General features: G+C 38.1%; 1 protein-coding gene across 2 annotated transcripts in view; it reads left to right on the forward strand.

Moving 5' to 3' along the window:
• Positions 1–23,977, forward strand: part of IRF8 (interferon regulatory factor 8) — an 82,777-nt gene that overhangs the window by 247 nt on the left and 58,553 nt on the right. The window contains exon 2 of one of the 2 annotated variants that reach the window (XM_077133227.1): positions 13,767–13,887. The exons of the other annotated variant lie outside the window; for it this stretch is intronic. Coding sequence (XP_076989342.1) covers positions 13,817–13,887 — 71 coding nt within the window. The 5' untranslated portion in view covers positions 13,767–13,816. The remainder of the gene's footprint in view (positions 1–13,766; positions 13,888–23,977) is intronic. 2 annotated transcript variants of the gene reach the window in all.

Here is a 23,977-nt window from a genome sequence, read left to right on the forward strand (position 1 = left end):
CTGCGTCCTAAGATCATATTTTCATTTTTGCGTTCCCGTTATTCTTTATCATATGCATAGAAACATAGATACTCTCATACTGTATTCTGCTTGTGTAAATGTATTTTGTGTATGATACATGTGTGTGTGTGTGTGTGTATGATATGGTATAGTATGGTCTTGTCTAGGACTAACCACCCTTTTGTGTTTCAAAGACCAGTAGGAAAAGAGAAAACCCTGGGGAGGGGAATTCATGCTTTTAACTTTGTAATAAGGTGTTTAAAAAAACCCAACTACTGTAGAATAACATCATTATTTATAAAAGAAAGATTATTTTAGCTTCCCAAATTATGAAGAATAGCTCAGAGTGGCCTTTGTCCCAGAACCACCATTTGAAATCCCCAGAAAGGACATAGGGGTGGAATCAGACAGTTTCAAGATGAAACACGGGTTCTGTCGCTTTCTTCTTTAAACCCTTTGTTCTCTCTGAGGCTTCGTGTTCTCATCTAGTGGATTCTATCCCCACCCCATTTCTGAGCTGAAGCTGCTTGCATCTTATTTAGTTGTGAAGTTTGCTATTTTTAAGTGTACAATTCAGTGACATTAATTACATTCACAATATTGTTCAGCCTCCACCACTATGTATTTTACAAATTTTTCATCACTGCAAACAGAAACTCCGTGTTCATTAAGGAATAGCCCCCATCTTTCCCTCCCCCAGCCCCTGCTAACCTTTAATTGACTTTCTGTGTCTATGAATTAGCTTTTTCTAGATATTTTATATACTTGGAGTCATACAATATTTGTCCTTATGTGTCTGACTTCTTTCACTCAGCATAGTACTTTCAAGGTTCATCGATGTTCAGGATCTCATTCCTTTTCACACTGAATAGTATTCCACTGTATGGAGAGACCACATTTTGTTTCTTCATTCATCTGGCGATTTACACTAGGGTTGTTTCCACCTTTTGGATATGTGAATAATGCCTCTATAAACATCGGTGTATAACTATCGTGTTTGAGTCCCTCTTTTCAGTTATTTTGGGTATGTACATAAGAGTGGGATTGCCAGTCCACATGGTAATTCTTTGCTTAATTTTTTAAGGAACCTAAATGACAATCTGCTCATCTTTGATCCATAAGACTCTTATACATATGCCGGAAAGGAGAGTGTATGCTCAGGGCATGTCCCTCTGTCACCCAACTCAATTTACGCCCTCTCCTGAAAATGAAGGTGCCTGACGGGCTGGGGACTGGCTGAAGTATCAGCAGTTCTCCCCAGGTCCTTTTCTTCCCCTTAGATTATCAGCACATGCTGGTCTCCCCAGTTCTCCTCCATCTTGCTTTGTTTACCCCTCTCTTAGCTCCATTCTTTCTCAAATGTTTACTTTTAAACTCTCTTCCTTGCTTTCTTTCAGATCTTTGCTATTTACCTCAAGGAAATCAGCCTCCTCTTTTTCTTTCCGCTAATGACTACAAACCCTTCAGAAAATCCTTTGTCAGACTGATAAGCTAAGAGCGGTAGTGATAGCACTACCTTAGCACTGATGTGAGACCCTAGGGGTAAGAATTGACTAGTGACATCAATCACAGATACTCTCTCTTTTTTTTTTTATTAGAGAAGTTGTGGGTTTATACAACAATCTTGCAGAGAATGTAGGATTCCCATATATCATCTATTTTAGTTTGTTAATGCTGCCAGGAAGCAATGTATCAGAAATGAAATGGCTTTAAAAAAGGGAATTTATTAAGTTCTAAGCCCATAAAAATGTCCAAACTAAAGCATCTAGCAAAAGATACCTTAACTCCAAAGAAAGAAACGATGACATTTGGGCTTTCTCAGCTGAGAAGGCACATGGGTGCTAGCTTTTCTCCTCAAGCTTCTTCAAACTGCTTCCCGGGGGTTGTTTTCCTTCTGCATCTCCAAAGATCTCTGGCTGTGTGGGCTCTGTCAGCACAAAAGTTTTTTCTCAAAAATGGTTCCCTCTTAAAGGGCTCCAGTAAGCAACACCACCTTTAATAGGTAGAAACACATCTCTGTGGAAACCTAACAAGCCACCTAATCAAAAGGTATCACCCACAATTGGGTGGGTCACATCTCCAGGGAAACAATAAAAAAGATCCTACCCAGCAATATTGAAGGGGGTTTAAAGAAAATGTTTTTTCTGGGGCACAAAACAGTTTGAAACCGGCTCACATATACAACCTAAAATTTCCTCTTTTAACCCTATTCAAATATATAATTCAGTGCTGGGTTAATTATATCCACAATGTTGCGCTGCCATCACCACCATCCATTACCAAAATTTTCCATTAACCCAATGGTTTTAAATTTACCATTTAAACCTTAATTCCCTATCCCCTACCCCTACCCTAACCCCTCGTAGCCCATATTCTAGATTCTGACTCTGAGTTTGCCTCTTCTAATTATTTCTTGTCAGTGATGTTATACAACATTAGTCCTTTTGTGTCTGGCATGTTTCACTCTACATGATGTTTTTAAGGCTTATCCATATTACTGCATGTTATCAGAACTTCCTTTCTTTTTATGGTTTATAATATTTTGTGTGTATGTACACTACATTTTATTTAGGTATTCAGTGTTTGATGGACACTTTGGTTGCTCCAGCTTTTAGTAATTGTGAATAACGTTGTTGTGACCATTGGTGTGTGAATATCTGCTCAAATCTCTGCTTTCAATTATTTTGGGTGGGGTTGGGTAATATAGTAATCCTTTACTTAACTTTCTGAGAAACTGCCAAACTGTCTTCCACAATGGCTACATTATTTTACATTTCCACCAGCAATGAATGAGTGCTCCTATTTCTCCACATCCTCTCCAACACTTATACTTTTCCATTTTTTAATAGCCATTCTGGTGGCTGTGGAATTGTGTCCATTGTGTGTGTGTGTGTGTGTGTGTGTGTGTGTGTTTTCGTATGGGCAGGCACCAGGAAACTAACTCAGGTCTCTGGCATGGCAGGTGAGAACTCTACCTGCTGAGTCACTGTGGTCTGCCCCTCATTGTGGTTTTGATTTGCATTTCTGTAATGACTGCTGATGTTGAGCATCTTTTCCTATGCTTTTTGGCCATTGGTATATCTTCTTTTTAGAAAAGTCTAAGACTTTGGCCCATTTTAAAATTGGGTTGCTTGTCTTTTTGTTGTTGAGTTGAAGGATTTAAAAAAATAAATCTTTGTTTACTGATATTCAATGATTTATACCCCTATATACAGTCACCATAAAGTTGTATTCTTTTTAGTTTAGGAAGGCATATTTCTACAATCTATTTGGAGTTATTGCCAAAAAAAAATCTTCTGGATATTAAACTCCTATTGGGTATATGGGTTCCAAATATTTTCTCCCATTGTGTAGGTTGTCATTTTACTTTCATAATAAAGTTCTTTGAGGTACAAAAGTTTTAAATTTCAACGAAGTCCCATTTATCTATTTTTCTTTTGTTGCTTATGCTTTGGGTGTAAAGTTTAAGAAACCATTACCTAACACAACATCCTGAAGATGCTTCCATGTTTTCTTCTAGGAATTTTATAATTCGGTTTCTTATGTTTAGGTCTTTAATCCATGTTGAGTTGACTTTTTTTAAAATTAATTAAAAATTTTTTAATACATAACAACAAACACAAACATTCTTACCATGTGATCATTCCGTTCTACATATATAATCAGTAATTCACAATATCATCATATAGTTGTATATTCATCAACATGATCATTTCTAAGAATATTTGTATCAATTCTGAAAAAGAAATAAAAAGAAAACAGAAAAAAACTCATACGTATCATACCCCTTACCCTTCCCTTTCATTGATCACTAGCATTTCATTCTCCTAAATTTATATTAACATTTGTTCCCCCTATTATTTATGTATTTATTTTTATTAATTAAAAAAATTAACTAACACAACATTTAGAAATCATTCCATTCTACATATGCAATCAGTAATTCTTAATATCATCACATAGATGTATGATCATCATTTCTTAGTACATATGCATCGATTTAGAAAAAGAAATAGCAAGACAACAGAAAAAGAAATAAAATGATAATATAGAGAAAAAATAAAAATAAAAATAAAAAATACAAAAATATATAAGAAAAAAAACTATAGCTCAGATGCAGCTTCATTCAGTGTTTTAACATAATTACATTACAATTAGGTAGTATTGTGCTGTCCATTTTTTTTTGTTTTTTTTTTAGAAATCATACCATTCTACATATGCAATCAGTGATTCTTAACATCATCACATAGATGCATGATCATCGTTTCTTAGTACATTTGCATCGGTTTAGAAGAACTAGCAATACAACAGAAAAAGATATAGAATGTTAATATAGAGAAAAAAAATAAAAATAATAATAGTAAGAACAAAACAAAACAAAAACCTATAGCTCGGATGCAGCTTCATTCAGTGTTTTAACATGATTATTTTACAATTAGGTATTATTGTGCTGTCCATTTTTGAGTTTTTGTATCTAGTCCTGTTGCACAGTCTGTAACCCTTCAGCTCCAATTACCCATTATCTTGCCCTGTTTCTAACTCCTGCTGAACTCTGTTACCAATGACATATTCCAAGTTTATTCTCGAGTGTCGATTTACATCATTGGGACCATACAGTATTTGTCTTTTAGTTTTTGGCTAGACTCACTCAGCATAATGTTCTCTAGGTCCATCCATGTTATTACATGCTTCAAAATTTTATCCTGTCCTAAAGCTGCATAATATTCCATCGTATGTATATACCACAGTTTGTTTAGCCACTTGTCTGTTGATGGACATTTTGGCTGTTTCCATCTCTTTGCAATTGTAAATAACGCTGCTAGAAACATTGGTGTGCAAATGTCCGTTTGAGTTTTTGCCCTTAATTCCTTTGAGTAGATTCCCAGCAATGGTATTGCTGGGTCGTATGGCAATTCTATATTCAGCTTTTTGAGGAACCGCCAAACTGCCTTCCACAGTGGTTGCACCATTTGACATTCCCACCAACAGTGGATAAGTGTGTCTCTTTCACCGCATCCTCTCCAGCACTTGTCATTTTCTGTTTTGTTGATAATGGCCATTCTGGTGGGTGTGAGATGATATCTCATTGTGGTTTTGATTTGCATTTCTCTAATGGCCAGGGACATTGAACATCTCTTCATGTGCCTTTTGGCCATTTGTATTTCCTCCTCTGAGAGGTGTCTATTCAAGTCTTTTTCCCATTTTGTAATTGGGTTGGCTGTCTTTTTGTTGTTGAGTTGAACAATCTCTTTATAAATTCTGGATACTAGACCTTTATCTGATATGTCGTTTCCAAATATTGTTTCCCATTGTGTAGGCTGTCTTTCTACCTTCTTGATGAAGTTCTTTGATGCACAAAAGTGTTTAATTTTGAGGAGTTCCCATTTATTTATTTCCTTCTTCAGTGCTCTTGCTTTAGGTTTAAGGTCCGTAAAACTGCCTCCAATTGTAAGATTCATAAGATGTCTCCCTACATTTTCCTCTAACTGTTTTATGGTCTTAGACCTAATGTTTAGATCTTTGATCCATTTTGAGTTAACTTATGTGTAGGGTGTGAGATATGGGTCTTCTTCCATTCTTTTGCATATGGATAGCCAGTTCTCTAGGCACCATTTATTGAAGAGACTGTTCTGTCCCAGGTGAGTTGGGTTGACTGCCTTATCAAAGATCAAATGTCCATAGATGAGAGGGTCTATATCTGAGCACTCTATTCGATTCCATTGGTCGATATACTTATCTTTATGCCAATACCATGCTGTTTTGACCACTGTGGCTTCATAATATGCCTTAAAGTCAGGCAGTGCAAGACCTCCAGCTTCGTTTTTTTTCCTCAAGATGTTTTTAGCAATTCGGGGCACCCTGTCCTTCCAGATAAATTTGCTTATTGGTTTTTCTATTTCTGAAAAATAAGTTGTTGGGATTTGATTGGTATTGCATTGAATCTGTAAATCAATTTAGGTAGGATTGACATCTTAACTATATTTAGTCTTCCAATCCATGAACACGGTATGCCCTTCCATCTATTTAGGTCTTCTGTGATTTCTTTTAGCAGTTTTTTGTAGTTTTCTTTATATGGGTTCTTTGTCTCTTTAGTTAAATTTATTCCTAGGTATTTTATTCTTTTAGTTGCAATTGTAAATGGGATTCGTTTCTTGATTTCCCCCTCCGCTTGTTCATTGCTAGTGTATAGAAATGCTACAGAGTTTTGAATGTTGATCTTGTAACCTGCTACTTTGCTGTACTCACTTATTAGCTCTAGTAGTTTTGTTGTGGATTTTTCCGGGTTTTCAACGTATAGTATCATATCGTCTGCAAACAGTGATAGTTTTACTTCTTCCTTTCCAATTTTGATGCCTTGTATTTCTTTTTCTTGTCTAATTGCTCTGGCTAGAACCTCCAACACAATGTTGAATAATAGTGGTGATAGTGGACATCCTTGTCTTGTTCCTGATCTTAGGGGGAAAGTTTTCAATTTTTCCCCATTGAGGATGATATTAGCTGTGGGTTTTTCATATATTCCCTCTATCATTTTAAGGAAGTTCCCTTGTATTCCTATCCTTTGAAGTGTTTTCAACAGGAAAGGATGTTGAATCTTGTCAAATGCCTTCTCTGCATCAATTGAGATGATCATGTGATTTTTCTGCTTTGATTTGTTGATATGGTGTATTACATTAATTGATTTTCTTATGTTGAACCATTCTTGCATACCTGGGATGAATCCTACTTGGTCGTGATGTATAATTCTTTTAATGTGTTGTTGGATACGATTTGCTAGAATTTTAGTGAGGATTTTTGCATCTATATTCATTAGAGAGATTGGCCTGTAGTTTTCTTTTTTTGTAATATCTTTGCCTGGTTTTGGTATGAGGGTGATGTTGGCTTCATAGAATGAATTAGGTAGTTTTCCCTCCGCTTCGATTTTTTTGAAGAGTTTGAGGAGAGTTGGTACTAATTCTTTCTGGAATGTTTGATAGAATTCACATGTGAAGCCGTCTGGTCCTGGACTTTTCTTTTTAGGAAGCTTTTGAATGACTGATTCAATTTCTTTACTTGTGATTGGTTTGTTGAGGTCATCTATGTCTTCTTGAGTCAAAGTTGGTTGTTCATGTCTTTCCAGGAACCCGTCCATTTCCTCTAAATTGTTGTATTTATTAGCGTAAAGTTGTTCATAGTATCCTGTTATTACCTCCTTTATTTCTGTGAGGTCAGTAGTTATGTCTCCTCTTCCATTTCTGATCTTATTTATTTGCATCCTCTCTCTTCTTCTTTTTGTCAATCTTGCTAAGGGCCCATCAATCTTATTGATTTTCTCATAGAGCCAACTTCTGGCCTTATTGATTTTCTCTATTGTTTTCATGTTTTCAATTTCATTTATTTCTGCTCTAATCTTTGTAATTTCTTTCCTTTTGCTTGCTTTGGGATTAGTTTGCTGTTCTTTCTCCAGTTTTTCCAAATGGATAGTTAATTCCTGAATTTTTGCCTTTTCTTCTTTTCTGATATAGGCATTTAGGGCAATAAATTTCCCTCTTAGCACTGCCTTTGCTGCGTCCCATAAGTTTTGATATGTTGTGTTTTCATTTTCATTCACCTCGAGGTATTTGCTAATTTCTCTAGCAATTTCTTCTTTGACCCAGTTGTTGTTTAGGAGTGTGTTGTTGAGCCTCCACGTATTTGTGAATTTTCTGGCACTCCGCCTATTATTGATTTCCAACTTCATTCCTTTATGATCCGAGAAAGTGTTGTGTATGATTTCAATCTTTTTAAATTTGTTAAGACTTGCTTTGTGACCCAGCATATGGTCTATCTTTGAGAATGAGCCATGAGCACTTGAGAAAAAGGTGTATCCTGCTGTTGTGGGATGTAATGTCCTATAAATGTCTGTTAAGTCTAGCTCATTTATAGTAATATTCAGATTCTCTATTTCTTTGTTGATCCTCTGTCTAGATGTTCTGTCCATTGATGAGAGTGGTGAATTGAAGTCTCCAACTATTATGGTATATGTGTCTATTTCCCTTTTCAGTGTTTGCAGTGTATTCCTCACGTATTTTGGGGCATTCTGGTTCGGTGCGTAAATATTTATGATTGTTATGTCTTCTTGTTTAATTGTTCCTTTTATTAGTATATAGTGTCCTTCTTTGTCTCTTTTAACTGTTTTACATTTGAAGTCTAATTTGTTGGATATTAGTATAGCCACTCCTGCTCTTTTCTGGTTGTTATTTGCATGAAATATCTTTTCCCAACCTTTCACTTTCAACCTATGTTTATCTTTGGGTCTAAGATGTGTTTCCTGTAGACAGCATATAGAAGGATCCTGTTTTTTAATCCATTCTGCCAATCTATGTCTTTTGATTGGGGAATTCAGTCCATTGACATTTAGTGTTATTACTGTTTGGATAATATTTTCCTCTACCATTTTGCCTTTTGTATTATATATATCATATCTGATTTTCCTTCTTTCTACACTCTTCTCCATACCTCTCTCTTCTGTCTTTTTGTATCTGACTCTAGTGCTCCCTTTAGTATTTCTTGCAGAGCTGGTCTCTTGGTCACAAATTCTCTCAGTGACTTTTTGTCTGAGAATGCTTTAATTTCTCCCTCATTTTTGAAGGATGATTTTGCTGGATATAGGAGTCTTGGTTGGCAGTTTTTCTCTTTTAGTAATTTAAATATATCATCCCACTGTCTTCTAGCTTCCATGGTTTCTGCTGAGAAATCTACACATAGTCTTATTGGGTTTCCCTTGTATGTGATGGATTGTTTTTTTCTTGCTGCTTTCAAGATCCTCTCTTTCTCTTTGACCTCTGACATTCTAACTAGTAAGTGTCTTGGGGAACACCTATTTGGGTCTAATCTCTTTGGGGTGCGCTGCACTTCTTGGATCTGTAATTTTAGGTCTTTCATAAGAGTTGGGAAATTTTCAGTGATAATTTCTTCCATTAGTTTTTCTCCTCCTTTTCCCTTCTCTTCTCCTTCTGGGACACCCACAACACGTATATTTGTGCGGTTCATATTGTCCTTGAGTTCCCTGATACCCTGTTCAAAATTTTCCATTCTTTTCCCGATAGTTTCTGTTTCTTTTTGGAATTCAGATGTTCCATCCTCCAAATCACTAATTCTATCTTCTGTCTCTTTAAATCTATCATTGCAGGTATCCATTGTTTTTTCCATCTTTTCTACTTTATCCTTCACTTTCATAAGTTCTGTGATTTGTTTTTTCAGTTTTTCTATTTCTTCTTTATGTTCAGCCCATGTCCTCTTCATGTCCTCCCTCAATTTATCGATTTCATTTTTGAAGAGGTTTTCCATTTCTGTTCGTATATTCAGCATTAGTTGTCTCAGCTCTTGTATCTCATTTGAACTATTGGTTTGTTCCTTTGACTGGGCCATATTCTCAATCTTCTGAGTGTGGACCGTTATCTTCTGCTGCTGGCGTCTGGGCATTTAGTCAGATTTCCCTGGGTGTCGGACCCAACAAGGTTGTAAGATTTTTCTGTGAAATCTCTGGGTTCTGTTTTTCTTATCCTGCCCAGTAGGTGGCGCTCGTGGCATACGTAGTCTCTAGTGTTTGGAATGGATCCCCCTGGTCACCGTTCTCCGCGGCCTGGGGATTTCCGATCCAATTCTCTCCGTTGTTTCAGGGGCCGCGCGTGGTGGGGGCGTCAGCCGCTGTGGCTTGAGGGGACCCTGTGGCTGGTCGCCGGCCGCAGCGGGCCCGGGGAATTCGCCACCGGACCAGGAAGTCGCCCGTGGGGGAGGGGCGTCGGTCACCGGCCGCCGCGGCCTGGGGAATTCCCCACCGGACCAGGAAGCCGCCCGCGGGGGGGGGGCACTGCGGCTTGGATAGCCCTCTGATCCAAGACTCGCGCGGACTCGAAGCCGAGACTAGAAGCCGCCCGCAAAAGAGGGGCGCCAGTCTCCTCGGCTTGGGAAACTTGCATCTCCGAGACTCTCAGCCGGCCCAGGAAGGAGGGAGGGAGTAGCTCCGACCGCCGCAGCTGCCGCTGCTCGGGAAATCGTGCGCCGCTCGGGGATCTCACCGCAGCCGAGTCTCGCAGTCAGACTAGCCAGTCCAGAATGGGGTATGCTGTGTGTCCATTCCCTGCCGTAGCCCCGGGAGCTGTTCTGCACTGTTTCAGTTCACCTAGTAGTTGCTTTGGAGGAGGAGGAACTAAGACGCATGTACCTTACTAAGCTGCCATCTTGGAACCCTATCCTATTATTTATTTTTAATCCGTATGTTTTACTCGTCTATCAAAAGGTAGATAAAAGGAGCATCAGACACAAGGTTTTCACAATCACACAGTCACATTGCAAAAGCTTTATCATTATACAGTCATCTTCAAGAAACATGGCTAATGGAACACATTTTCAGGCACTTTCCTCCAGCCTCTCCATTACACCTTAACTAAAAAGGTGATATCTATTTAATGCATAAGAATAACCTCCAGGATAACATCTAGACTCTGTTTGGAATCTCTCAGCCACTGACACTTTGTCTCATTTCACTCTTCCCCCTTTTGGTTGGGAAGATTTTTCTCAATCCCTTGTTGCTGAGTCTCACCTCATTCTAGGATTTCTGTCCCACGTTGCCAGGAAGGTCCTCACCCCTGGGAGTCATGTCCCATGTAGACTGGGAGGGTGGTGAGTTTGCTTGTTGTGTTGGCTGGAGAGAGAGGCCACATCTGAGCAACAAAAGAGGTTCTCTTGGGGGTAACTCTTAGGCCTAATTTTAAGTAGGCTTGACCTATCCTTTGTGGGGTTAAGTTTCATATGAACAAATCCCAAGATTGGGGGCTCAGCCTATAGCTTTGATTGTCTGCACTGCTTGTGAGAATATCAAGAATTCAACTTGGGGAACAACTCTGGACAAACCTAATCTCAGGTCCTACTCAAGGTTCCATGTATTTATGGTGTTCAGTTAAGCTGTCTACATAAGTTATATTAGGAAATACACTAGTCAAAACATAAATTTTGTACCAAATAAACATTTTTAATAGCAGCCATTCTTATAAGTGTGAGGTGATAGCTCATTGTTGTCTTAATTTACATTTCCCTTATAACCAATGAAGATAAGCAGCTTTTCATATGCTTTTTTTTAAAAAACTTTTTTTTATTGTATAGCATAATATACACAAAACAAAGACATAAAAAAGCAATAGTTTTCAGAGCACTCTTCAACAAATAGTTACTGGACAGATCCCAGAGTTTGTCATGGGCTACCATACGGTCCTCTCAGATTTTTCCTTCTAACTGCTCCAGAATATAGGAGGCTAGAAAGCTTAAATATTTTTTTATTATCACAATCCACTTTTTTTGTGAAAAATAACATATATACAAGAAAGCTATAAATTTCAAAGCACAGCACCACAATTAGTTGTAGAACATATTTCAGAGTTTGACATGGGTTACAATTCCACAATTTTAGGGTTTTACTTCTAGCTGCTCTAAAATACTGGAGGCTAAAGGAGTTATCATTTTAATGATTCAGTATTCCTATTCATTTGTTAAATCCTACCTTCTCTGTATAACTCCACCATCACCTTTGATCTTTCCATCTCTCTCTTTAGGGGTGTTTGGGCTATGGCTATTCTAAGTTTTTGATATTGGAAGGGTCTGTCACTAATATGGGGTAGAGAGATAGAACTGTCTGATGTTATGGAGAGACTGGGCTAGGTTTCAGGACTTATCTGGACCAGGGACCCATCTGGAGGTTGTAGGTTTCTGGAAAGTTACTCTAGTGCATGGAACCCTTGTGAAATCTTTTATATTGCCCTAAGTGTTCTTAGGATGGCTGGAATGGTCCTGGTTGGGGGTTGGCAGTTTATGATAGGTAACAAAGTATAACTGAAGCTTGCATAAGAGCAAACTCCAGCGTTGCCTCTTGACTCTATTTGGACTCTCTCTGCCACTGATACTTTATTAGTTACACTTCTTTTCCCCCTTTTGGTGAGATGGAATTGTTAATCCCGGGGTGCCAGGTCTGGATATATCCCTGGGAGTCCCCTCTCATGTTGCCAAGAGACTTTCACCCCTGGATGTCGTGTCCCATGTAGGAGGGAGGGCAATGAATTCACTTGCAGAGTTGAGCTTAGAGAAACTGAGACCACATCTGAGCAACAAAAGAGGTCCTCCAGAAGTAACTCTTAGGTATGCCTGTAGGTAGTCGAAACTTCTCTACTACCTACATAAGCTTCACAAGAGTAAGCCTCATGATCGAGGGCATGGCTTATTGATTTGGGTGTCCCTAAAGTTTGACACAGTGTCAGGGAATTCCCTTATGGTAAGGTTTAATAGTTCCATATTTTTCTGTCATCCCTCAGGGGACTTTGCCAATACTTTTTGATTATCTGGTTAATATACTCTAGGATGTATACAGGCATGGCAATAATGTATACAGGATGAAAGGACCTCTTTCTTTTTCTGTGCTCCCTGTGTTTCAGTTGTTCAAATGAGCTATACAGATAGGTTGAATTAAATTATGCACTGCAGAAAATTTTAGTTCCAGACCAAATAAACGTTTCTTCCATTGGTCTCAAAGAGTATGTGTGGTTCTAAAATAAAGGTACTATCTTCCTTACCGCAGTGTAATGAATTACTTTAACCCCAACCTGTTCGGCTTTGTTCTTATCTCTAAATAAGATGTTATATGTATAAAACAGCCTCTCAAAATCCAGAAGTAATAATCCCCACTCTGGATTTACTGTGTCTGCTCTAAAAGCTTACAATCTAGGCCTCTGTTTTCTTATAAGTATTTTCTCAAGGTGACCATACCATTCTTGTTCTTTTGTTTCTGGCTTATTTTGTCTCACCAAATGTTCCACATGCTCATTCACATTGTTGCATGCCTCACAACTTCCTTTTTTGTAGCAACACAACCTTTCTTCATTAGTATACACCATCGTTGGCCAATCTACTTCTCTGTCAGTGCATCCTTTAGCCACCTGCATTCATAGGGCATCATCTATAGGACCCAAAGTCCACAGTCCATCAACATTCTCAATTTTAGATAATTTCATTATTCCCAAGAGAAAGAAAACCAATAAACACACCTTCACCAAATAGGAAATCTAAACCTCCTCTTACCTCTTGTCCCTCCCCCCATTATTTACCTGTGCTATTGCTGTGATAGTGCTGATGGTTTCCTTTTGGACATAGCTCATAGCATGCAATAGCAATTTCCCCCCTGTATGCTGGACTTAAACACTCTGAACAAGAATCATATCTCTGAAGTAATTCTTGCGAGAACAAATTCATATTTCTAGTGTCAATCAGTGAGACACGTAGGTCTATACAACCCCTTTCAATCTTGTTCATCCTCAATATGGTAATATTACTTATAGACCCACTAGAGAACCACCTTCACTCCTATCTATTCTAACTAACTGTACATTGCAGTTCAACCTCATTAGTTAACGACTCACCCATCTCTTGCTTCTATGTATCTCTAAGTCCCCTATATTCTGTATTATAAGCCTCCGATTACACCTTTATGCTGGTCATAAAAGTGGAATCATACAGTCTCTGCCCTTTTGTGTCTGGCTTATTTCACTCAGCATTATGTACTTAAGGCTCATCCATCTTGTCGTGTGCTTCAGGATGTCATTTTGTTTTACTGCTGCATTGTATTCCATCGCATGTATATACCACATTTTGTTGATCCACTCGTTTGTTGATGAGCATTTGGTTTGTTTCCATTTTTTGGTGATTGTGAATAATGCTGCTATGAACATCAGTGTGCAAATGTCTGTTTGTGTTGTTGCTTTCAGTTCTTCTGGGTATATACCAAGTGGTGCTATTGCTGAGTCAGAACAACTTGATGTTTAGTTTCCTAAGGAACTGCCAGTCTTCCACAGTGGCTGCATCATTATACATTCCCACCAGCAGTGGGTAAGTGACCCAGTTTCTCCACATCCTCTCCAACACTTATAGTTTCCTGTTTGTTTAATAGCAGCCATTCTTATAGGTGTGGGATGGTATCTCATTGTAATCTTGATCTGCATTTCCCTTATAGCCAATGGAAATAAGCATCTCTTCATGTGCTTTTGAACCATCTGTATTTGCTCTTCAGAAAAATGCCTGTTCATATCTTTAGTCCATTTTATAATTGGGTTGTTTGTTCTTTTGTTGTTGAGTTGTATGATTTCTTTGTATATACAGGAAATCAAATTTTTGTCCGATATGTGATTTCCAAATATTTTCTCCCATTGAGTTGGCTGCCTCTTGTCTTTTTGACAGTCTTTTGAGTTGCAGAAGCATTTAATTTTGAGGAGTTCCCATTTATCTTGTGCTTTGGGTATAAGGTTTAGGAAGCTGCCTCCTATTACTAGATCTTGAAGATGTTTCCCTACATTTTCTTCTAGAAGCTTTATGGTGCTAGTTTTTATATTTAGGTGTTTGATCCACTTTGAGTTAATTTTTGTGTAGGGTGTAAGAGAGGGGTTCTCTTTCATTCTTTTGGCTATTGATAGCCAGTTCTTCTATGCCCAATTATTATTATTTTTTAAAATTTATTTATTAATTAAAAAAATGAGGAAACAAAGTAAAACAACATACATAATCAGTAATTCACAATAGCATCCCTTAGTTGCATATTCATCATTTCTTAGAACATTTGCATTAATTCAGAAAAAGAAATAAAAAAACAATAGAAAAAGAAATAAAACGAACACAGGAAAGAAAAAAAAAAGATTATACCTACCATACCTGTTACCCCTTGCTTTCATTGATCACTAGCATTTAAACTAAATTTATTTTAGCATTTGTTCCTCCTATTATTTATTTTTATTCCATATGTTCTACTCCTTTGTTGACAAGGTAGATAAAAGGTGCATCAGACACAAGGTTTTCACAATCACACAGTCACATTGTGACAGCTGTATCATTATTCAATCATCCTCAAGCAACATGGCTACTGGAACACAGCTCTACATTTTCAGTCCATGCCCAATTATTGAAAAGACTATTTTGTCCCAGTTCAGAGGATTTGGGGGCCTTGTCAAAAATCAGTTGACCATAGATTTGGTGGTCTATTTCTACTCTCTCGATTCAATTCCATTGGTCAGTGCTTCTGTCTTTGTGCCAGTACCATGCTATTTTGATCACTATGGCATTATGATAGGTTTTAAAGTCAGGGGGTGTTAATCCTCCCACTTTGTTCTTCTTTGTTAGGATGCTTGTAGCTATTCGGGATCCCTTTCCCTTCCAGATGAATTTGGTATTTAGCTTTTCCAAATCTTCAAAGTAGGTTGTTGGAATTTTGATTGGTACTGTGTTGAATCTGTAGATCAGTTTTGGAAGTATTGACATCTAAATTATTTTAAGCCTTCCTATCCATGAGCAGGGAATGTCTTTCCACCTATTTAGATCTCCTTTGATTCCTTTTGGCAATGTTATATAGTTTTCTGTGTACAAGTCCTTTACATCCCTAGTTAAGTTCATTTCTAAGTACTTGGTTCTTTTAGTTGCTATTTTGAATGGGATTTTTTCTTTTTGTGTATAGAAATGTTACTTATTTTTGCATATAAATTTTATATCCTGCCACCTTGCTGAATTTGTTTATTAGCTCAAGTAACTTTGCTGTAGATTTCTCAGGATCTTCCAAGTATAGTATTATATCATCTGCAAATAATGAGAGTTTTACTTCTTCCTTTCCAATTTGGATGCCTTTTATTTCTTTGTCCTGCCTGATTGCTCTAGCTAGAACTTCTAACACAATGTTGAATAATGGTGGTGACAGTGGGCATCCTTGTCTTGTTCCTGATCTTAGGGGGAAGTCTTTCAGTCTCTCTCCATTGAGTACAATGCTGGCTATCGGTTTTCCATATTTTCCTTTATCATATTGATATATTATGATTATTGATATATTTTGATTCCTATCTTTTGGAGTGTTTTTATCAGAAAAGGATGCTGAATTTTGTTGAATGTTCTTCAGCATCAGTCTAGATGATCATGTGATTTTTTTTCCTTTTTGATTTGTTAATGTGCTGTATACATTAATTGATTTTCTTGTGTTGAACCATTCTTGCATTCTGGGTATAACCACACTTGGTCATGGTGTATAATTGTTTTAATGTGTTGTTGGATTTGATTTGCTAATATTTTATTGAGAATTTTTGCATATATGTTCATTAGGGAGATTGGCCTGTGGTTTTCCTTTCTTATATCATCTTTACATGGTTTTGGCATTAAAATGATATTAGCTTCATAAAATGAGTTAGGTAGAGTTCCTTTTTCCTCAGTTTTTTTTGGAAAAGTTTGAGCAAGATTGGTGTTAGTTCTTTTTGGAATGTTTGATAAAATTCCCCTGTGAAGCCATCTGGCCCTGGGCTTTTTTTTTGTAGGAAGATTTTTGATGACTAAGTCTTTATACTTATGATTAGTTTGTTGAGATCTTCTGTTTCTTCCTGAGTCAGTATAGTGTGTTTGTGTGTCTCCAGGAATTTGTCCATTTCATCTAAGTTGTCTAGTTTGTTGGTGTATAGTTGTTCATAGTATCCTCTTATGATTTCTTTTATTTCTTCAGGGTCTGTGATAATGCACCCCTTCTTGTTTCTGATTTTGTTTATTTGCATCCTCTCTTGGTTTTTTCTTTGTCAGTCTTGCTAGTGGCCTATCAGTTTTATTGATTTTCTCAAAGAACCAAGTTTTGGTTTTATTGATTCTTTCTATTGTTCTTATGTTCTCCCATTCATTTTTCTCTGCTTTAATCTTTGTTATTTCTCCTCTTCTGTTTGCTTGGGGTTAGTTTGCTGTTCTTTCTCTGGTTCCTCCAGGTGTGCTGTTAAGTCCTTTATTTTTGCTTTTTCTTGTTTTTTGATATAGGCATTTAGGGCAATAAATTTCCTTCTCAGCACAGCCTTTGCTGCATCCCATAAGTTCTGATAAGTTGTATTCTCATTTTCATTCATCTCCAGAAAGCTACTGATTTCTCTAGCAGTTTCTTCTTTAACCAAGTGGTTAAGAGTGTGTTATTTGATCTCCATATATTTATGAATGTTCTCATTTTTGGTGGTTATTGAGATCCAGCTTCTATCACATTGTGATCAGAGAAAGTGCTGTGAATAATGTGAGTGTTTTTAAATTTATAAAGACCTGTTTTATGCCCCAGCCTATGATCTGTCTTGGAGAATGTTCCATGCGCACTGTAGAAGAATGTATATCCTTGTGCTTTGGGGTGCAATGACCAGATATGTCTGTTATGTCTAGTTCATTTATCAAGTTATTCAACTTCTTTATTTCCTTGTTGATCTGTCTGGTTGTTCTGTCTATAGAGGAGAGTGGTGTAGTGTTGAAACACCGATCGCTCCCTTCAGTTTTACCAACGTCTGTCTCATGTACTTTGGAGCTCCTTGATTGGGAGCATAAACATTTATGATTGTTATATTTTCTTGGTGAATTGACCCTTTAATTAGTATATAATTCTTTGTTTCTTATGTTATCTTTATGGTTAAAGTCTATTTCGTCTGATATTAGTATAGCTACTCCTTCTTTCTTTGGGTTATAGCTTGCGTGGAAAATCTTTTTCCATCCTTTCACTTTCAATCTATTTGTATCCTTGTGTTTAAGATGAATCTCTTATAAACAGCGTATAGCTGGATTATGTTTTTAAATACATTCTGCCAATTTGTATCTTTTAATTGGTACGTTTAGTCCATTAACATTCAAGTTATTATTGAAAAGATGTTTCTTGAATCCACCGTCTTATCTTTTTTATTTTATTTGTCAGATCTATATATTCTTTTCCCTCTTTCTGTTTGTATTCTTTAAGTTACCCTTAGTGGTTCTCTTCAATTCAGTGCCCTCTTCCAGACCTCTCTCTCCTTTTTTTTTTCAGCTGGCAGAACTCCTTTTAGTATTTCTTGTAGGGCTGGTCTCTTGTTGACAAATTCTTTCAGAACTTCTTTATCTGTGAAAACTTTAATCTCTCCCTCAGTTTTGAAGGACAGCTTGGCTGGGTACAGAATTCTTAGCTGGAAGTCTTTCTCTTTCAGAATCTTGAATATATCATACCTTTGCCTTCTTGCCTCCAAGGTGCTAGTTGAGTAGTCTGAACTCAGTCTTATTTGGTTTCCCTTGTATGTAGTAGATTGTTTTTCTTTTGCGGCTTTCAGGATTTTCTGTTTCTCTTCAACATTTGACAGACTGTTTAGTATGTGCCCTGGGGAAGACCTATTTGGATTTATTCTGTTTGGAGTTCATTGGGCTTCTTAGACTTGTTTATTTATGTCCTTTATGAGGGTTGGGAAGTTGTCCCCCATTATATCCTCACTACTCTTCCTAGCCCTTTACTCCTCTCTTCTCCTTCAGGGACACCAATGATTCTTATATTTGTGTGCTTTGTTTTGGCTATCATTTCCCTAAGGTCCAAATAATTTTTTCCATCTTTTTTTGCCATTTGCTGTTTTGAGTTTTCTAATTCAGTTATCCTGTCCTCTATATCACTTATTCTTTCTTTTGTCTCTTCAAATCTGGTGTTGTGTGCCTCTAGTATGTTTTTTATTTGGTCAACAGAATCTTTAATCTCTGTGATATCTGCTATTTTTCTGTTTATTCTGTCAAATTCCTCTTATGCTCTTCTACTGTCTTCTTGATCTCCTTTATGTCATTTGCTATCTCACTTATTTTATTAAGTAGAGTTGAATGAACATCTTTGATTAGTTGTTCCAATGTCTGTCCCCCCTCAGGTGTTTTAATTTGGTCATTAGGCAGGGCTAATATATCTGTCTGCATTGTGAGATGCTTAGTGATCTTCTGTTGTCTTCATGGCATGTAAATATCTTGATTGATTTACTTTGGGAGCTGATTTCTTTCAGTTGTCTAAGGCCTTGTGTTTGTGGGATGGATGTACAGCAGGAGCAGGGTACGGGGTGGGGCACTCGGTGCAGTGATTTGTTTCAGGGCAGGTGTAGGTGCAGGTTGGGGATGTTACGCTGATGCTTGCGGGTGCCCAGCGACCAGGGAGAATGTGTGTGTGCTGGTCTAAGGCACAGAGCTCTTTGTACGCATGTGTAGAGCTATGGTAGCAGGTTGGAGTTATGTCTTCGTGAATTGGGGGCAGATGTGACCCAGTTGTGGGGCTGAGGGCCGTGTGCAGGCATGGTTCTAGGACTGCTGTAAAGTGCAGTTCCCAGAGCTGAATGACGTGTTTGGGGGCCTGTGTGCATGCCTGGGCCTAGGCATGCCACAAACTGATGCGTAAAGCTGGGGGCGGGGGCGGGGTGGGATGAGGCTGTGTGACACTGTGGCTGGGGGGCAGGGGTAGCCTAGGTATGGAGGTTAGTGCTCGCAGCCTTTATGCACTGGCAGCAGTCTGAAGGAAACAGGGAGGGGGAGGCAGTGCTTGGGAGGGGTGCAGGAGAGGTGGGTTGGACTGCACTTGGGATGGGGGTGTGGGGCAGGTCCGTGTACTGGGGGCTGGTGGGGTGGGGGCGTCTGGAGTGCGGGAAATGGGAGCAGGTGACAGGGTTCGGGTGTGTGGGATGTGGGGTGAGTCTCTGGTCTTGGGGCTGCGCTGGTGAGGGTAGCGTGTCCAAGGAACGTGGCCTGGCTTACGTCCTAGTCCCGGCTCTCATCCGTCCGTGCACTCCCGCAGGCCCTGCGCCTCTGCCCTAGGCTCTAGCTCTCTGTCTTTCAGTTCCTTGGCCTCTGCGACCAGGGTGCTGCATGTGGTGCAGAAGACTCTCCCAGGTCAGCGTACTCCCAAATCACCACCTCAAGTCGCCCTCCTGTCCCTTCTCTAACTTTTCCATGGAGCCGGGCTAATCTCGAGCTACTCTATTTGGCCATCTTCCTGGGAGTATTCATATGCTTTTTAGCTGATGATTTACTTTTCATATCTGCAAAGAAGGCTGCTGGAATTCTGATTGGAATTGTGTTGAATCTGTAAAATTGCTTTGGGTAAGGTTGACATCTTAACGATATTTAATCTTCTGGTCTGTGAACACGGGATATTTTTCCATTGATTTAGGTATTCTTTGATTTCTTTTAGTAATGTTTTTTAGTTTTCTGTGTCTGGTCCTTTACGTCCTTTGTTAGATTTATTCCTAGATATTTGATTCTTTTAGTCGTTATTGTGAATGGATTTTTGTTCTTGATTTCATCTTCCAGTTGTTCATTGCTTGTATATATGAACACTGTTGATTTTTGTGTTTTGGTCTTATACTTGGCCACTTTGCTGAATTCATTTACTAGTGCTAGGAACTTTGTAGTGGTTTTTTCAGGGTTTTCTATATATAGGATCATGTCATCTGCAAATAGGGAAAACTTTACTTATTCCTTTCCAGTATGGATGTCTTTTATTTCTTTTTCTTACTTAATGCTCTGGCAAGAACATCCAGGACAATGTTGAATAACAGTGGTTACAGTGAGGACTGTCACACAGCCTAGAAAGTGTGCAGATATCCACTTGAAATCTCAGCAAAATGGCTATGCACTTGGTTATTTTCCCCTGACAGTTTTTAAATCAAGTATTAGTAATTGAGTAAACCTTGTGATAGGCAGAATAAAGCTTCCTCCCCACCAAAGATGTCAATGTCCTAATCCCTGGAGCCTGTACATGTGTTACATTACATGGCAAAGGGGATTCAAGGTTGCAGATGGATTTAAGATTGCTAATCAGCTGACATTAAAATAGGGAGATTATCCAGATGGACCTAATTAATCACAAGGGTCCCTAAAAGTGAAAGAGGGAGGCAGAAAAGCGAGCAGGAGATATTGTAACCATGGAAAGAAGGTATGAGAGATGCAGTATGTGGGCTTTGAAGATGGAGGAAGGAGCCACGAGCCAAGGAATACACGTGACCTCAGAGATGGAAAGGGAAGAAAAGAGATTCACTCCTACAGCCTGTGGATGAACCTGTTCTTGCCAGCACCTTGTTTTTTGCCTAGTGAGACCTGTGTACAGCTTCTAGCCTCCAGAATTGTAAGATAATAAATTTGTGTTACTTTAAACCACTAAATTTTTAACTTGTTACAGTAATAATAGAAAAACCATGTAATATTTAACCATTTTTTACTCATTTTTTTGTTTCATTTAATAGAATGGCAAAAGAATTGCATTCCAAATTTATATTTTATTTTGGACTAGCGTAGGAATATACCCACCATCTTAAAGATTGTTATTACCATTAGAAAGCAACTCATTGAAGTTTTTACATAACCTGTGAGTATGGGCTTCCCAATTATGAACAGAATTTCTATAGAATAGATTTTCTCTACTTAAATCCATTTGATAATATGCCATATGATAAACATCACCACACTTGACTGCATACCAATGAGTTCACTGAATGTCAAAGAAAGTATATTACTATGGTAATGATAAGAGCTGTGCTGTGTGTTATTACAGAGGTCAGCCCCCACTTGAATTTTTTTTTTTTTTGCTTGGGCAGGTACTGGGAAATGAATCCGAGTCCCTGGTGTGGCAGGTGAGAACTCTGCCACTGAGCCACCATTGCCTGCCCCACTTGAATTTTTAAATATAAAATTGGAACTGATTTTGTCTCACTTCAGGAGGGGATTTGCTAATCATTTAACTGTTAAAAAAAGAAACTGTTTTATGAGATAGCAAATTTCTTATTCCTGTAATGACTTGAAGAGGCTGTCAAGGGTGTCAGTGAGGGGATTCCTGCAAGGGGTGGGAAGTTATGTTAGGTCACCCTTGGCCCTTCCTTTCCAATGCAAACATGTTTTGATTTCACAGTCTTGAATAACCTGGAATCGCTGATCAAATTTCTTGCTCTGATGGCATAACTCCCATCCCAGCTGCCCAGTTCTTCCAAAGAAATAGATCATGCCAAATTAGGGCTGGAAGAGTCCTTAGAAATTCAGTTTGCTCTTTTTTACAGAATTAACAAAAGCTAAGGCAAGTTGATTAGTCCACGGTCCCACAAGTACTCAATATTAGGGACAGAACTGAGACCCAACTCTCGTGGGCTTTCTATTTGTTTAATTGCCTGGACCAGTCCTGACAATGCGGCTACCCTCCAAACTATCCTTGTTTTCCTTTTGGCCATTTTGGGGGGAACATGAGGGAAAGTGAGGTCAGCTTTCACTCCCAATTCCTTCTTCCTTTAATCTCACATTGATATGGAGAGTTGCCTGTCACGACGATTCTTTCCTGTTATCAGTTCTCCTAGCACACATTTCTTTTGGAGAGGTGGGACTGTGTACACAGCTTCTGCATAAAACCCAGGAAGTACTTTCCATCTTTGGTCTTGGATTTGCTGTGTCATGGTCACAACTGAGTAAAAATTATGTGGGTAGAGTCTGGGAAGCGGGAAGGAAAGAGCAAAACAATTGACTGTTAGAGTGGTGGGATTGGGAGATTGGTTTCTTCCTTAAAAATTGTTCAATATTGATGTGCAATTATTTTTTAACTCTTTATTTTGAAATAAGTTCACACTGACAGGACAGTTTAAAAAATACTGCAAACCCCATAAGGAGTACTCCAGTATACACCCACTCAGATACCCAGATGCACCAACTTGTAACATTTTGCAATATTTGCTCTTCCTTCCTCCCTCCCTCCCTTCCTTCCTTCCTTCCTTCCTTCCATCCAATCATTTTCTAAACATTTGAGAGTTATATACATCATGCTCCTTGAACCCTAATACTTCCAGGCACATTTACTAAGAGCAAGAATGTTCACTTATATATCTACCTGAGGTACAGTAATTGAAGTTCAAGAATTTTAACATTGATAGAAAGCCTTCAGTCTGTGTTCCAACTTTTCATATGTCCCAGTAATGTCCTTTTGAGCATGTTCTCCATATTAGATCCAGTCCAGGATTGTATACTGCTTTCACTTGTTATTGTCTTTTTAGTATCCCTCTTTTTTTCTCTCTGTCTCTCAAATTGTGGAAACACATACCATATGAACTTTCCCCTCTCAACCACTCCCAGGCATGCAATTCAGTGGGATTAATTGTACTCACAAATGTTGTATAACCCTCACCACTGCCTGTTACCAGAAGTTTCCCATCTCCCCAAACAGAAATGTGCCATTAATTTTTGATTAATGGAAACTGTTGTAAGTTATAGAGACAAAACTGTGTATGGGCTCTATACTCATCTTTTAGGTCAGTAAAATGATACTTGAAAGCAGGAGGCTGAACAGCTGTTCTGTCTGCTAGAAGTGAGTGAAGCATAGAAAATAAAAGTGGGATTACTTAATGCTTTTTGGAAGTATTAGTCATTTAATCAGAAAAGGGAAGTCAGATGTCTAAACAGTGGAAAAGAACAGTGACTATTTGTGGATGATGTAAGCTAATGTATCATTATATTAATTAATAACTGATCCTATTAACAATAAGGAAGGCCAGTTATAAAAGAAGTACTCTGAAATCAGTATCTTCCTTTTAAGTCAATAATAGTAATTAGAAAATTGTAATGGAAAAAGAGTCCATTCACAATAATAATAAAACACATGAGAAACCTAGGAAAAATTTTACAAAAAATATGCAGAACCCATAATAAAGACATTGAAAATGTTCTACTAAAGGACACAAAAGACAACTTTTCTTGGGTAGAAAGACTTACTACTGAAACAATGTCAATTCTCCATAAATTAACCTATAAATGTAATATAATTCCAAGGAAATTACCAATGAACTCTTTTAAAAAATAAAATCACAATTATTCTAAAATTCATCTATAAGAATAAACATGGGAAGATGGCCAGAAAATATGTGGTGTGTGTGTGCATGCTCTTTGGTTGCTTTAAAAAATTATTTTTAAATTCACATGCAATAATAATCACTTGTGTTTTGGTATACAGTTCTTTGAATTTTGACAAATCACCATCACAATCAGGACAGAAAAATTTTGTTCTCCACGAATTTCCTTGTGCGTCTTCTTTGTAGAAGACCATTCTCCTGCTCCTGATTCATCGCAACCATGGACCTATTCTCCATCCCTTTAGTTTTGCCATTTCAAGAATTTTATATGAATGGAATCATACCTAATGCAATCATTTGTA

This window comes from Tamandua tetradactyla, chromosome 16 (genome assembly GCF_023851605.1).
Source record: "Tamandua tetradactyla isolate mTamTet1 chromosome 16, mTamTet1.pri, whole genome shotgun sequence".
Classification (NCBI taxonomy): domain Eukaryota; kingdom Metazoa; phylum Chordata; class Mammalia; order Pilosa; family Myrmecophagidae; genus Tamandua; species Tamandua tetradactyla.